The following is a 16,911-nucleotide window of genomic DNA, read 5'->3' as shown; positions in this document are numbered from 1 at the left end:
AGTTGCAGTGTAATAAAAAAGATATCAAAGCTCTGAATGCTGAGAATAACGAAGTGAAATATAATTTTCGAGATCTGATGGTATTGCCATCTCATCTAGTTCTTTTTGTAGAGCATGATATCTTTTCCTGACATGGTAAGCTGCCATTTTTGGTTGCCTTTCTCTTGTGAATAATCCTTTCTTATTACCACCTACTCGTATAAATGCTAAAAATTACCAATTATTAGTTACTAAAGGATATTTATTTCTATTTTTTAAAATATTTTACTTCATTTACATACTTTGAGCTGTTCGGAAATCAGCAAAGTTCCAGATAAATTCACCAATGAAAAAACCTTCAGCTCTTAATTTATCAAATGCTATAAAATGTTTAGATAATAATTCTTTTTGATATTCTTCGCTCCACACATACTCTGGCAGCTATAAAGTTATAATAATGGCATTAAATAATATCAGTGTAAAAAGAAATAATATTTTTAAGAATGAAATATTATATCATTCATAGTGTAAAAAGTAAAAAGACATTGCTCTTAAATAAAAAATTTGTAATTATTAAATGGTTAATTTACCTCATGCAAACCAGGCATAGTGTCAGCACCATACTCTGACATAAGCACAGGTTTATTGTATTTTCTGTACCATGCTCTGGCTTCTCCTATGACTCTGTTAGTAATTGTATCAAGTTGACCAGGGTTATTGTACCAAGCATTATAACGATTAAAACTAATCACATCAAGATATTCACCAGCTTGATCATCCTATAAATAAATTCATATTCCATAAATATGTATTTTCTGTTTACATATACAATATGATCAAGTGGTCTATGTGACCTAATTAAAAATATGTGTATTGTTTTTTATAATGCTAGGAAATATCTGAAAATAACAATTGTGTAACTTAAAAGAATAAATACTACAATTTAAGAAATCACTTTTTAGAAATTTTAATTTTTATATTATTGAAAGATATAAACTTTGTTATTCAAGAAATAAGAAAATTCTATTTTTAGTATAAAAGTATTGAAATTAATTTTTATATAATAATTCATATTACTTTACACTTATATTAGACTTAAAACTTGTGACTCATGCTTGTACTGTTTTCTGAATGTATGCCTGTGCATTGATTATTCAATAGGTTAACTAAGGACCTCCAACATAATGATTAATAACAGTATGGTTTATCAGCATTATGGTATTTAACCAGTTGTGAAACTAAGATTCTTAGTTGATTCAGTTATTAATTATATCTTCAATATATGCATACTCTAGTCTGTGTATGAGTCCTATTTTTCAACTTCTGCTATTTTGAATTATGTAACTTATAATAAGAGGAAGTATTATGGAAGATATGTACAGTTGAGTGAATTACTTTGAACAGAATCGTATAAAATTTTATAAAAGTAGTATGAGGTACCTGGACTGTCTGTGCCATGGCTAGAGTGATTGGTCTAGTAGGGTCAAGTGCTTTAGTATGATGAGCAATTTGTTTAAAGTACTCTCCAGCTTCTGGAAGTTGTGTCCTAGGTTCGTTAGCAATAGACCACATGATCACTGAAGGACGATTCTTGTCTCGCCTTATAAGTTCTGATAACGAATCCTTGTGGCGTGCGAGCAGAATCGGTGAAAAATTCTCAGTGTCCACAGACGGGCATTCGTCAATGATGAGGAAACCCAATCTTTTAAAAATAAAAATATAATAGCATGTTAAATTATATATGAGCACAATAAAAGAATTGCTCAGTAGAACAAAATTTAAATTTACACTATCATAAATTATTAGACCTATTAATTTTATCAGAAATTTAAAAACTTGTATTCAAATTTGATTTTTTGGAAGTCCATTCTTCCATTGGTTGATCAATTTTTACATAGAAATAAATATGTTAGCTAAAAGTGGCGGACTTACTTGTCAGCTAAATCAAGTACTTCATCACTGTAAGGATAGTGGCTGGTCCTGTAGGCATTGGCACCAACCCATTCTAACAATTCATGGTCTCTAGTCACGGTGACCAAATCTAAACCTCGTCCTCTTAGGATCGCGTCCTCGTGTCTTCCAAATCCTCGCATATACAGAGGTTTGTCGTTAAGTAGCAAACTTGTGTTAGTCCACGTTAATTTTCTGATACCAACTGACAATCTGTAAACGTCTATTTTGGTACTGTTCACTGTGGACAATGTAACCTTGGAATTGAAATATTAAATTAAGTATGTAGTATTTTTGTCATAAAAAGTGTAGTTTAGTTTTTGAAACTTTATTGTATCATTATATTGTAATTAATATACATATTATACCTCCAAGGTGTATAAATATCCAGGATTAGTACTCATACCCCTGGGCCACCAAAGTTTGGCCTGTGGTACCACAAGCGTACCAGAGAATCCGTAAACCGGTTCTTTTGTAGCTAAAGTGTCCTCAGCTTCAAGCAAAGTCACTTTGCATATAGGAATTTCTTGTTCGCGTAAACCAGCTGGTTCAATGATGTATTTCACGATACCTCGATCACCGGCTACGCTTGTCCTTATCGTAATATCTTCGATATACACACGTGGTCTTGTATGCAGTAAGACAGGTCTGCAAGTCAAGAAATCTATATCAGGAATTTTGATAGAGTTTGATTGTAAAATTTAAAATAACTTCTGCTATTAGTAAAATTAGTAATATTTACTTTTGTTCATCACAAAAGTAAGTATAATCTGCCGATAATTATTTAGAAATTCGCAATGGTTCAGAGAACATCATATATTTTGTGGAAGCTGTATAAAAAGGATTAGTTACTGTGAATCATACGAATAATAGAAAATAAAATGTCTTGTTGTATGTTGACTTATTTATAAGACTGGAGAGGAGTTTAAATTGGATAGAGTACAATATTGGAAAAAACTATAACATCTTGTTCATAATAATTTCTTAAAGTTTATCACTTTGTCAAATGAAGAAAGAAAAGAATAAGTCATCTTCATTAATTCAATGTAGTTTTTGTGAGAAACAAAACTGCTGTGCAACAGATTATAACAGACGCAACAGATTTTAGTAAATAAATTAAACGATAAATTTGTAACTTCTTCATCATTTAAAATACCATAAATTGTTATTAACGCTTAACTACTGACATCGAATATTTTAATATTAATACGTATACAAAGTCTGTCATATTCTAATAAAAACAAATTATTCTTAAATTATTCTGAGTTAAAGATTCCAATAAAAACAAATTATTCATAGCATATAAAAGTAGTATAATATTTATTATACAAAGAACTAAGGTACAACATGTGTACTTATGTGGAGTCGAAAATAATAAATGTATTGCTCCAAGTTTGCAACTCGTCAGTAGTTAAGGGTTAGAAAGAAGGTTTTAGTGATAATTGATCTGAAAATTAACGTGGACATTTACTTGCCTGTGTATGCCGGCATAGTTGAAAAAATCGAAAGTGTAAGTCTGCTTGTGCATTGTTCCATTATCAACGGTAGTATCGACAACTTTTCCCTGCGGTATGCTTGTTTGAAGTAAAGTATTGTCTACCGCCACTGTAATACGATTTTTACCACCGTACACCAAATACGAAGATATTTCTGCCTCGAATGGCAGATGACCTATTTCATGGTTCGTTACGAGTCCACCATTTATCCACTAAAATTTACAAGTGACATAAATTTCGTATATTGCATATTTTTTATATCTTTACGAGTGTTCAGTGGTTTTAAATATGGTCCAGAGTAGTCCCATAAATTCTGAATGTAATCAACAATTATATCATATTTTATATTGTATTTTATAAATCCTCTCCGAAAACATGAAAAATGCGAAGTGTGCGCCAAGTACTCTTAAAGTGCTTTTAAACCTTTTAAAGATTGTCATAGAAAGAAATGAACTTTCCAAAAACTTTGCGCCATTTAAATTCATGAAATCATAGTTAAGAATAAATAAGAACATAGCAGCAGTGAAGTGATGATAAGAAATTGGTTAAATATAGTCAATAATGAGAAGAAGAATAAATTAAGATGAAGAAGTAATTGGTTGTGGACATTGCTAATTTTAAAATTTTGCCGAAAAATCTTTTCTACATAGTTTTTTACATGCCCAAATTGGTCGATTGTTCGTAGCAGAAAAAAGACTTTGTCCCGCGTGGATTTTTACTTAAGCACTCGGCGCGAGTCTACCGAGTCTCCTGATCATCGTAGTCTTTTCCTTCTCTTTCTTTCAATGTATCATATAATCGATAAAAATGTTTGTAAATGTTTATTTAGACATTTTGATTTTTATTTTTGTCATAATATTCTTCTACTGAAGAATTCCATAATTCTATATAGAGTACAATGTGCTGAATCAATCTATATACGTACAGGGATCCCATGTTTTTTGCGCTAAAGATTGTTAAGCAGATAAATAAACATAGGCTCAGAAGTGTTTTATTAAAAGATCATTTAAAAAATATGAAATGATAACAAACTGGTTTTGTATGATATATGTGGGAATAAGACAACAACATTTATCTAATCTGTTACGCGGGATGTATTTAGCGCTTGCAAATAATATTACATTTTTAAAGTGTTGACTATCTAATGCCCAACTGATACTATTGAAAGATTAATCTAAAGATTAAAAACTAAACAAAACTAAAAATTACAAATTCTGTTTAATTTCTTTATTTCAGTAAACGAGGTATAAGTTTCTATTATAACTTGTAAAACTTTGATAACTTAGGAACTAAAGAACCAGCCTGTTACTAAATCATATTTGTATTTTTATTATTATATAATAATACTATATTTATAAGCTTAATTTTGTAAAAATTTGTTTATTTTCGTCGGTGAAAAGCGTTGATAAACTTATTAGAAAAGCTTGTGATATTTTTCATCGTGTCTCTTATGAGCATGATTGCATAAATAAAGAGGGTGGACGATACTTTTTGTGAGTGATTGTAAATTGTCAGCAGTGAGGATAATGGAGAGAAGAAAAGAATATTGAATTTACTGTAGAGTACTTACCACCTGCGCAAGGTAGTTAACCGATCCAAATCTGATGAAGACTCTTTGTTCTCGCCAAGAAGAAGGCACATAGAACATGCGCTGATACCAGACAGCGCCCATGTGATCTCGAATTGCTCTCGAAGTTGTAATGTCATTGTAGGACGAAGGAACTGGCATTTGCATCACTTTCCCCGCCTGCATAAAACAGTATGTGTGCGTATGCAGCCTTTTAGTAACAATATTTAAGAAATACCTATATTCTTAGTTGAAAATACAACTTATACTATTTCATCTGATAGAATTTAATTCCAATATGCTTGTACGTAATAGTTACTTAAATAGTTAAGAAGAGTTAAATCGTGACGCGTTTTAGTCATTTTTTAATCGTACCTTTGACAAGTCTTTGGTAAACCATGCCTCTTTGTATCCTTTAAATTTATCTTCGAATGGCGAAACTAAAAAATCCCACATACCGTCGAGAATTTTTACCTAAAGAAAAGTAACATATCATTTACAAATTGGGATTTTAATTGCAGAGTAATTGTTATGAATTTCCGTATGAATTATTCTCGCTCTGAGCCCGTTTTCGTCCTGTGAGACGAAATATCGTATGGCATTACATTTTATTCATTATATAAATATGAGAAAATAAGTTGATATGATTTGTTTACCTCTCGTGACTCGCTTTCTCGCGGATAAAGCATGCCAGGAAGAGGCGATGGCACTTCTTCTGGTGGTAAATGTGGGTATTCTAGGGGCATTTCAGGATAGTCAATTTCGGGACCCGATTCCCCCGCCATTACGGCGCTGATTGAAAGGAGAATTAAATACCACATCTTTCTTCGATTTTCCTGCCATGAACAGAATCAATTAATTATGTCAATTAATTAATTGTGAGGAGAGAATTTCTTCACGAATGTATTGAACCACATTATTTACATCAAAACTGGAGTAATTTTGATGATGCCCTCCCTGGAAAAATTTCTTTTTCTCTTGGCAAAAAACTTTTTTTTTTTAAAGTTCTTTAAGATTTTTGATTAAAAAAATTATATGGTAAATTATTTTCAGATTTTCTGTACGTTTTTCTTATACACAGTATTAAAAAAGGTATTTCATCAGAGATATTTCAATTATAAAAGGTATTTCAAGACTTTTATTGTCTACGTATATTTGATACCGTAAATGAGTTTCTCCACGACATATTGAATGTAAATAGAGGAATTGATTTAGAACTACCTGACAGGTTGTCAAAACAAGATTAAACTAGCAGCAACAAAGATTACTTCATAGCTTCAAACGTAGTACAAATTTTCAGTTTTTATTTAGTATTGAACATAGTTGTGAGCATAGAAGTGAGTCTAGTAGATGGGAGTTTTACACTGCAACAGAAGGAAGTCAAATCGAACATTTACTGTACAAGGTTTGTACTAAATTTGCAGTTATTTATGAACTAATCCTTCTTGATGCTACAACTTCTGACAAAAAGTTCCCAATCATATACATTAATACAAAATTGAAGAAAATATTCGCGTTTTAGAGTTATAAAACATTCTCATATACAGATAAGACGAATAGGGAATGTAGGTGGAATTTTATTAGAATAAATAAGTACAAAATAATGCATTTTCAATATTTTATGTACTATATCAATGTTTTATAGAAAATAGGTTTTTACCAACGTTCAAATCACGTTTCGAATCTACCGGCTCTTGTCTGATCACCGAAGTCAAACAACGTTGAGCACGGTTAGTACTTGGATGGGTGACCGCCTGGGAATACCGTGTAATGTTGGTATTACTTTTTTGTGCTCTTTTCCTTTTTACTAGCTTTACAAAATATAATTATTTTGCAGTATGTATATTTATAATTATTAAAACAAATTTGTATGCAAAACCGAGCCGTTAGAGCCAGTGCATCTAAAGAAGATTTTACTTCCGATAAGAGAAATATGAGGCGAAGATTTGTATTCACCTCACGATGAGATATCGTGGCTCGTCTTTTTGTTCTTTTACCATAGTTTGAGATGGAAATCTTTTGGGCATATTGATTACGTGACTCAGAAATGTTGATCCATTGATCTGTTTGGCAAGTCTTAAGACTCTTAAATTGTTTGAGAAATTGTGGAAGGAAGTGCTGATTGCTTATCACTGTAGACCTAAGATTAGTAGACTCTTTTCTCAATTTCGAGTTATACACGATTCATTTGGAAATTTTTTAATAGAGGTTTCGATACACTCTGTATAGCGACTTGTTGATTCCTGATGGAAACAGAGATGTTTGATGCGTGCCCCGCAGGGTCTCATGTACAGCAATATCGGCTTCCTGGCACGGTGCCCTCCTACGAGAGCAGACTTCCCTTCCCAAAGCATCAAATTGTTTCCTCGTGTCGCACGTACATATGTGCATCACTGCTGTCCCTAATTCTTCGAATAGACACCACGAGAATTTAACAATTGGTGCTATCTATAGTGATGGGAACGATGTTCTCGCGAGCTGCATCGATTGTTTCGCGGAAAACACGCGGTCCCCATGCCAAGCAAGTTAACGCTTTGATTACCTGATTACAGTATCTTTTCGTTATAAATTCATCGATGTCTCCCTCATTTCTTGAAGGCATTCTCCCTTATTCTCTTGTCAAGTATGTTAGTTCAATTGACTACAAACATATTATGAGTAAATAACATTTATATACGAGTGATAAGTCTAAATATGTCTTAATAAAGATTTCTTTGGATTCTATTAGGATGGAATATAATATGAACTTAAATATTTAATTAAAAATTACTTTACTCAAAATAACAGTCATTGTACAAAGGTTAACAGAAATTTTGGTAAATGTAATATGATAGTCAATATACTATCATGACTATACATCCTAGAGAGTTTTAGAACTTTTAATATTTCTGTTATCACTAAACATTTTGGAAATCAGTAACTACGTATTTGTGTGTATTTTAAGTAGTTTTGATTGAATAAGGTATTAAGTTATAATACGTACGTTACCTAATCACAATATTCTAAAGAAGCAGATTACTGGATGAATAAATTAGATATCAATAATGGTATCAACATCAACAAGATAAGTATTTATATCACACTAGTAAATTGATATCAAAATATTCAGAGTTCAAAATTTATTGTGAAGTGGTAAATGGCAGATACTCTATATTAATGTTTTTAATATGAGCACTTATTTGCATTTATAATCCGTAAATGATGTTATTATAAATGCATCAAATATAAATAAGGTCTATAATTGAAATAAAGTATTCACATAACAATAAAATTGACCGATACAGAATGTTAATAAAATTATAAAATATTTTCACAAGACCGGTTGTAGATGGCAGAAGAATGAAAGAATGTTTACAAGGAGTGGTCCCCAATATATTAAGATTTGATATTGTTTTATCGTTAACTCAGGATTTAAACTGTGCAAATGCATCGCAATTACATAATTTTCAAGCTCTCTTTGCAGTGAAATGATAGAAAGCAATATCAGAATATGATTAAGAAAAATAAGGAAAATTAAATTACCGCAACAATTTCGATTGTAACTGGCTCAAAAGTCCTTTCAACTATCTTTCTTGGAAAAAAATCGGTGTTTTATCTTTCTGTAGTTTGCAAATTACTGAATAGTTTAATTTGAAAATTTTAGTTACACGCTATATATTTTTATTGCCTAAAACAGGACTTAGTCCAGAACGCATGCAGAAGATAAATCGCTGACTGCATCAGCTGATCGAATCTAGTCAACATGTGTGACATGTTTCATATTCTATTTCTCTCAAATATTATTATATAAAATAAAATTATAGAAACAAACTGTAATTATTTAAGCAATGCAAAACCTATAAATTTTTCTTTATAAACGTTAAAAAATAAGAAGCCTTACTTTTTGTTTGCGATAGTGTAATGACAGATAAAATGAACAGAAAAAGTTTAGAACTAATTTTAAGGAACAATGAATGCAATATACTTTTTTTAGCAAAGTTTGGAAAGTGAGTACTTGTGAAAATTGTGAAAGAATTGTTTCTTTAAATATTTTTATTTAAAGTGTGTTCACTATAGATTATCTCAGATGTCATCTCTTCCATGGCAGTTTGTGTATCACTGACATACTTTATTGATTATACACATATTCGTCAATTTTTCCTTTATGTATCAAACATCATACGTCAATTGAACTGATATGTGTACACATATAACTTCTTATCTCATTGAAGCTTATTTAGTTCACGTAATATTCGTATCCGTTAGTATTTATTTCTTTGTTAAAGATAGTATTATTAAACAATAATTAGTAAGATTTAACGACACATTTCAAATTATGCACATCACCCTCAAATAAGCATATATCCAACAAATCCAATCACTCCTCTGACTAACGTGAGCATTATCCGCGTACAGTTAATCGATTTTCCTCGATAAGTTCCGCGCCAAAGTTTGAACCGACACACGTTCTAAACCGGCTCTCATAAAAGCACAAAATGTAGAAAAGGCTCTACAGAGGCACACGAAAGAACAAAAACAAAACTTAGACTTCACGATCTTACCTGCGTACCCAGAGATCACGATTCACCACAGGACACTAAACGCAGGAAAGGAAAAGAGAAAAACCCACAGTGCGCATCGAAATCCCGTTCCTGTTCCGCGCTAGGGATCTAAACACCTATCGAACCGCACAATCTCGAGGTCAACGAAACTCCATAGTCAAACAGGCGTGTTCTCACAAACATCAGTTCCTCTGACCAGCAAAAACCGACCGCTCCAATGGGGTCCTCTACCCTCCAAAAAATTCATCACTCACCTCTGCAGCTTTTAGACCCGATAATCGCTCGGATAGGTCTCTGGCATCACGAACAAATTGTCACAGTGTAGTCCCGCCAGTCGTTGCTCTAGGAGTGTGCAAACGGAAATTTCGTGGCGGTTTCCTTTGTGGTTGATCGCGGTTAACGCGGCATTGTAGCACACCGCGTCGTCGTTGGAACTTGGCACGTTCTCCTCTGCCGAGATCTTGCACGCCACTAAACCAGAGGACCGGGCTATACCTATCCCATCGAGCCTTGACGGCCGTCTGTTCTTCTCATATATACCGGGTGTTCCCCGACTCAACTACTGGCCCACGTTGACAACGCGTCAATCGGATCGACGATCTACTCGCAATGCTTTGACGAGTTAGCTGCAAGTGCGGCAGAAAGGTTATCAGGAGATTTGATGCATATGTAAAATTCTTTCTTTTTATTGCTTTCTATAATATCTTGGTCATATGAAAACGGAGAAGTAAGTAAAAATATGAGATACCTGTTATGTTTTTCGACTTGAGTGTTCTCAGCATAGCTATAGGATATGAAACTATCATGACAAATTCTGGAGAAATTCATGTGATCTGAGCTGGATAGACAAATGTTAGAAACTTTATGGAACTTTTAAATTTTTTGGTGTTTTTTTTTTAACTACGTCAAATTTTAGTATCTAATGGGATCTAGTGGGACAGTGTCATTTTAAGAAAGAGTAAGTTATGAATTTGCATTGGAGTGTTAATAAAAGAATTTTATTGACGTAAAAGTTAGCAACATTATCAGAATCTATTTACTTTTACAAGTTTTCAACACTCTTTATATATATGTAAAGTTGCTTGTTACTATTTAGGAGAAAGTATCTTTTGATTTCGAAATAGATTTAACAGCAGTAAATCGTTGCTGAATCTTGCTAATTACATCATGTCATTAGGTGTGAATCATTTCGTTTTGTTGCATTTTCCTATACAGTGTATCTGTTTTAACTAAATGAAGTAAAATATGTTTTAAGGAAGCGATATTATGAAAGAAATGTTTTTACAAATGTTTTTTTATATGAAGAGAGACATTACATGGCATGAATATTTTGTTTTTGTACATATATAAGATATAAATAACATATGTAGTAATATTTTAAAAAGTGGTAAGAATGCTTAAATGGAACACAAAATGTTAATTTTAAGATATTACTGCAAAATAGAGACAGATCGAACATATGTTGTAGAACATTTTGTGTTATATTTGAGTTCCTCCTCAACCTCCTTTTCAATTATTACCACGTATTTTGTTTATACCCTGTATACGATAGTATTTATTATGACAAATTCATTGAATTATTTTGTTTCATGGGTAAATTGTGTTTGATTAAAACAGGTATCCTGTATGTTACTAAAAATAACGAATTGTGAGAATATGAAGCATGAAATATAAACCAAATTAAAGTAATAGAAGTATAATATTATCACTGGTGTGAAAACTTATGCAACAACTTTACTGTTATTTAACTAAAGTTGGGATCAGAATTAATCGGACGACTATTGTCATTTCTAGAGTTGCGTCAATATCAGGTAACTTTTGGTCGACCGATTAAGTCTTTCAACCAAAAGTAGGCAAATGAGCTACTTCCATTTGAACTATTAAGCTGCGTTTACATTAGGCAATTTTTGGTCGGGAAATCGACTTGATCAACCTGGAGTCGAATAAAGTGGCCCATGTAAGCACCATTTGTACAAAGTTAAAACGATTTCTAAACATTCAACTGAAAACAGCCCATTCGTATATTTTTTATTGAACAACTTGATTAGCCGATCAAAAGTTGCTTTTAAAATAAACTTTAGAAATCGTTTCAACTTGGTTAAAATCATGTTTACATTAACAGCTTTGATGAACTTCATGTTTATCAAATGGGTTACCTGACCAAAAGTTGCCTAATGGAAACGTAACTTTATGAATCGTTTCATTCTAGGGGGTGTCCAAATAAAGTGTTACAGGATGATATTTCCGAAACCACTGCAAAAATTGACTTAAATTTATTTTAATTCAAAGAACTCAGGCGCTAATGTTTTAGAATGCGAAACATTTGGGGAATAACTTTCTAGCCTGTGAAAAGGGCTGTACCCCTATCTTTTTGTAGTTATTACATAGTTGTATATTTTAATAGTTACTATCCAAGCTAGCAACTTTTACTTGAAACATTTTTTTTATTTGGTATAGTTAAATTATAGCGAAGAATGCGTTTCTCAAGAGTAGCTTAAGAGAGGATGAAAAGCTGACAAAATAAACGTTACTTACAATTAAAATTGATTTTATGCACGCTGGTCACGAAATGCTGGTCATTCATTTCCAAATATTTATGAGACATGAGAGATGTAGAAAAGAATAAAAACCGTTGTGACTTGATATCGTCAAGAATGTTATCAGAAGCATGTAAAAATATCGTCAATAGAATAAATAAATGTTTGGAAATGAATGGACAGCATTTCGAATACGTAATAAAGTAAATTTGAGTCGTAAGTTACGTTTACCTTGATATCTTTCTAACTTCCCTTAAGCTTTTCTTGAGAAATGTATTCTTCGTTGTAGTGTTTTAACTATACAAATTAAAAAAAATGTATCAAGTAAAAGTTGTTAGCTTGGATAATAACTATTAAAATGTATAACTATATAATAACTACAAAAAAATAGTAGTACAGCCTAGAAAATTATTACACAGCCTAGAAAATTATTCCTCAAATGTTTTGTATCCTAAAACGTTAACCCTTCTGAGTCATTTGAATTAAAATAAAAAGTCAATACTTGCAGTTGTTTCGGAAATACCACCTCATAATACTTTATCTGAGACACCTTGTGTACAAAAGAAACTGCAGATAGCATTCTTTCAAAATTCGAAAATAGTAGGTTAGTAAAGTATGAAAGGTAATCCAGGAAGCTACAATTTTGTAAAACTATATCATTAAAGCGACTCTCATATATTTCATGTTTTGTGTAATGCATCTTCTACGTAAATTCTACCTGATGTTATTTGCATTTCTATCTCTCGGGTATGTTCTTTGACACTCAAATGCATTCTAGTGCAATTTTCGGATTAACCGCAAGCATAAAGTCAGCAAATCGCGGTTGTCACGTTTCAGTCGGCCCTATTAACTCTAATTACTCGAAATTCACGCGACAATAGTTTGCACAGCGATTTCGACGGAATTAGCGTGAGATATACCCAGCCGCAGGTAGTTTAACTTTCTCTCACACCTGAAATTAGTATTCCGCGCAAATGAAGATCAGTTCGTTGACACTCGCGGGCATTCGTACCTACTAAACCGTTTCCGGACTTCTTGCTCGACGCTCGGTCTTCCTGTCGTGCGCGCCAGATTATCTTATCGCAATGACACTGTTTGAATTCTTCATATGCAAGTATTCGCATGTCTTATTTGTTCCCTTAAAAGTTTTCTTATCCGACCGTGAGACTGAGTTAACGCGAGGTAAAAGATTCTGTTTTGTTGTAAAAATATGTATCTCTCTGTTAGTATTTTGAATATTTATTGCAAGGAAGTTGGGAATTTTGTAATTTGTTTTTACAAAACTTTGTTCTTTGTTTATTTCTAACGAGCAGATTATTGGAAAGATATGTGTTCTTATTGAAACTGAAGTTTAAGCATTTTACATATTTTAACTAATGTAAACTAAAGTATGTAGTTACTTGGTTTTATCTTTTGATAAGGTTTTACGTAATGATTTGTCTATTTTTATTATTGGAGCTAATATTTGTAGATGCATTTCTCTAGTACAAAATTTATCTGTTTTATAATTTATATTATAAATTGATTGGGAGTTTTAGGAAGGTGTTGTTTTGATAAACTGTCAAAAACTGATACATTGGATTTTGAACTACGTACAGTAAAACGATTAAAACATTCTAATTTGTACCTTTTTAATCTTATCATTATACATGATGGCAGAGTTTTAACAATTGTTTTCAGTATGTGGTATCTTGCATATTTTTTTACTATTTGAAATTTTTTAACGTTGATTCAGACAGTTGATAAGTGATAAATTCTTATTTCAGATAAAGAATCTTGTCAATAATTTGATTCTACCTATAGTCTAAATATTTCATTTTTCATCCTGTTAGTTTTTCAATTTTACCTTTAGTCAACAGTTTCAGTGCCTTTAATACCTTTTTTTCTTTCCAACTTCAACAGATAGCCAATACTTCTTATTAAAATATCCTATAGTTAATTCTTTTCTTCATCAATAAAATTATTTCTATAAATAAAAAAAGTTAACATCAGTTCCAACTAATTGCAACTTGAAAGAAGATTCTTCACTGCCCAAGAGGATGGTCAGTTTTACATCTTCGTGTATTCATGCGTTTAAAATATTTTACAGAAAGATAACAAGCGATTCAGTTGAGCTATTGGTTGAGAATCTGACCAATCGTGAAATAAATCATTTAATCACGACTAGAAAGAAAAGCGAAAGGGAAGGTATACAAATAGATATGCAACCAGCGCGAGATCCTCGAGGCAATTGCAAGCAGTTGATTTAACGATCATTCGATAAGATGGCAAAGTTTGACCACTGATAAAACTTTGCGATAGTGTGGTTGCCATCAGTAGAATGTTTTTATGAAAACAGCGTTCATTTTATCCGATTTTTCACCCTTATTATATATACACATAGGATTTGGGATCAATAGACTCTGGAAGTATTATTTAAGTCAGTTTGAGAAATGTTACTAATATGCATTCAACTTTTATTGTGTCTTCATTTAAATTTCCAATTTATTTTTTGTTTTTCTTTTTCACTGCTTTTGTTAATTTTTCAAATGCAGTCCATTATCATGACACTATAAATGTACAGTCTATAAAAGTACAGTCTTTCAATAAAACTGAAATATCTTAAAATTCTGAAAATAAACAGCTAAATACTGAAATAAGCTTATGTTTGTAATTTTGTTTGCAAGATTATTAATTTAAAAAGTGTATCGGAGTATATAGAAATATTGATAAGATTATGACTTGTCTGCTTCATCTTGTTATTGTAACATCGATAGTAATACAGGGTGGTCCATGCAATTCACATATCTCTATAATTTCTAAGGTATACGTTGTACAAAACAAATTTTATACAAAAGCTGCACCATTTGGACGATTGCATTATGTACAATGCAATTTTCCAGAGTTGAGTCCTGGGTGTGCCAGCGGCTAGCACATGGCCACATGGCCCAGCAGGGACCCAACACTGGATGCGTATTTCAAGCAATGTTGTCAAATTGTATAGCCAATCAGATCTCTCTTTCTATTCGAGGAACAAGTGCGTCTTTCTCAGTGACTCGATAAAGCAGATTCCTACATCTGTAAGCACCCCATGCTAAATTGATTACTTTTTTCGTATTCGTTTATCAATGTAAGAGCTTCTGATACCGATTTAATATTATATGAGCCTGCAAGAAATTACGGGATAGGTTAAAATCTTAAAATAATGAGATCAAGCAGACAAGGCATAATCTTATCAATATTTCTGTGTATTTCGATACACTTTTTAAATTAATAATCCTGCAAACAAAATTACGAACATAAGTTTTCGCTCACATAATAATACTTATTGTAGAATATTTTATATTTTTAACTATTTTAATAACTTTTGATGTATCTTATTTATAGCTTATTTAAAAATTTTATACTCTGTCGGAGAAAACCAATCGAACTTAATCGGAGAAGTACTTCAGGTGATAGAAATTTCGAGATTGATCTAACAAACAATATTTTGCGAAAAATTGATATTTTCCATAAAATGATAATTTCAGCGACAATTTCTATATATATGTTCTGATTTACAATCGCACACATTCAACGAATCTGTTAGTTAATAAATGTGGAAAATATTCACTGCTCGTATATTATTTTTCGTACGATTAATCTCGCAGTTTAGTAATTGGTTCCTGTTTTTCCGGTCACTCGTTTCAGACTCTCCAGACTCGTTCCAAACTCCCTTCGACTATTCTGAGCTACCCTCGACCACCCCGGCCAGTGAACAGCTTGACCGTTGGTCAGATGTCTTTGGCTTACTAGTTTAAGTTTTCGACTGTAAGATTTTTATAAGGGAAAACCGATGGGACTTTGATTACATCTACATATCTCCCTGTCGTTCTCTGTAAAATGTGTACTACCTATCCTTTGAAGTTCTTAATCAGTTTTTTTTTTACCAGCTGTATTAAGCGATTCTTATTCATCACTAGAATTTATTATTCACGCATTTGTTGGTATTTCTATTTTTCGGATGTACTAACTAATTCAAAGAATATTATGTAGAATTCCTTATTCCACTGTATTTAACCATAAAAAATTAGGTATCTCATTTAGAGTAACTATTGTCACTCTGGTATAAGCTTTCTGCAGCAATATATCTTTCGTAAATAGCATTCGCTTATTACTTGAAATTATAAGAATGAATAAGGATAGTTTAGTAGGATACCTTGTATATTGGGTGATGGTATGATAGGAATATTTTCTCGTTTGCCTGCACTATCAGCGTGAAAAGAATACGTTTCCTACATCCACCGCTCAAAAATCGCAGAGGACGCTCGAAAACCAGTGGTTTCTCGAGCCGTCGGTATTTCAGAACGTGAGGACACGGAAGTCCATTGAATGTCCAGTCTATCCTGTATACTTGTCTGTCCTTGTATACTCGCCTGTGTCCGAGCTTAGTTTTTCAATTTTATTAAAGTCGATAATGATGAAAACTGTATTCTTAATACTTACAGTTGATAAAGTCGAAAATCTGAATTATGATTTTAAATGAAAGTATTTATTTATGAGGTAATGTAACTGCTCTATTTTTTATTCTTTTCGTGTCAGACGTTATTATCCTCATCAAATTTTGAAATATTACATTATTAATATTATATACTACATGCATAGTCGAATTTTTCTCTTGTCACTTATAATATTGTAATGATAGAAACATGAACTTTGTAAGATACGGTCAATTTAAAAATATCGTGCTGTATTATCATGAATACCCAGATAGCACACAATGTCTTGAAGACATCTATTTTATGTCTACTTTATGCTTAAACGTCTTACGGCATAATTTGGATATCTTAAAAACATCCGTCAGTACACGTTTTAAAGACTTC

General features: G+C 32.1%; 1 protein-coding gene and 1 pseudogene across 1 annotated transcript; one reads left to right on the top strand and one right to left on the bottom strand.

The window, feature by feature from the left end:
• Window positions 1–24: 24 nt before the first annotated feature.
• Window positions 25–9,966, bottom strand: LOC143185446 (beta-glucuronidase). The gene is made up of 11 exons (XM_076388450.1): window positions 9,788–9,966; window positions 5,649–5,828; window positions 5,368–5,466; window positions 4,996–5,172; window positions 3,405–3,637; window positions 2,298–2,577; window positions 1,912–2,186; window positions 1,420–1,681; window positions 570–758; window positions 282–420; window positions 25–206 (listed from the first exon to the last, which is right to left on the bottom strand). Exons 2-11 carry the CDS (start codon window positions 5,811–5,813, stop codon window positions 25–27), a joined length of 2,001 nt encoding a protein of 666 aa, XP_076244565.1. The 5' UTR covers window positions 5,814–5,828; window positions 9,788–9,966.
• On the top strand, window positions 6,651–6,771 carry LOC143186405 (5S ribosomal RNA; annotated as a pseudogene).
• Window positions 9,967–16,911: the final 6,945 nt, after the last annotated feature.

This window comes from Calliopsis andreniformis, chromosome 12 (assembly GCF_051401765.1).
Source record: "Calliopsis andreniformis isolate RMS-2024a chromosome 12, iyCalAndr_principal, whole genome shotgun sequence".
NCBI lineage: Eukaryota > Metazoa > Arthropoda > Insecta > Hymenoptera > Andrenidae > Calliopsis > Calliopsis andreniformis.
Note: the sequence above shows the minus strand (reverse complement) of the source record. Positions and strands in the feature narration are given on the sequence as shown.

Coding starts and splice junctions, on each gene's coding strand:
- LOC143185446 (XM_076388450.1), bottom strand. CDS start 5,813: ATGTGGTATTTAATTCTCCTTTCAATCAGCGCCGTAATGGCGGGGGAA. Junction 1,682..1,911: donor GTACTTGATTTAGCTGACAA/GTAAGTCCGCCA, acceptor TATTTTTAAAAG/ATTGGGTTTCCTCATCATTG. Junction 759..1,419: donor CCATGGCACAGACAGTCCAG/GTACCTCATACT, acceptor ATTTATTTATAG/GATGATCAAGCTGGTGAATA.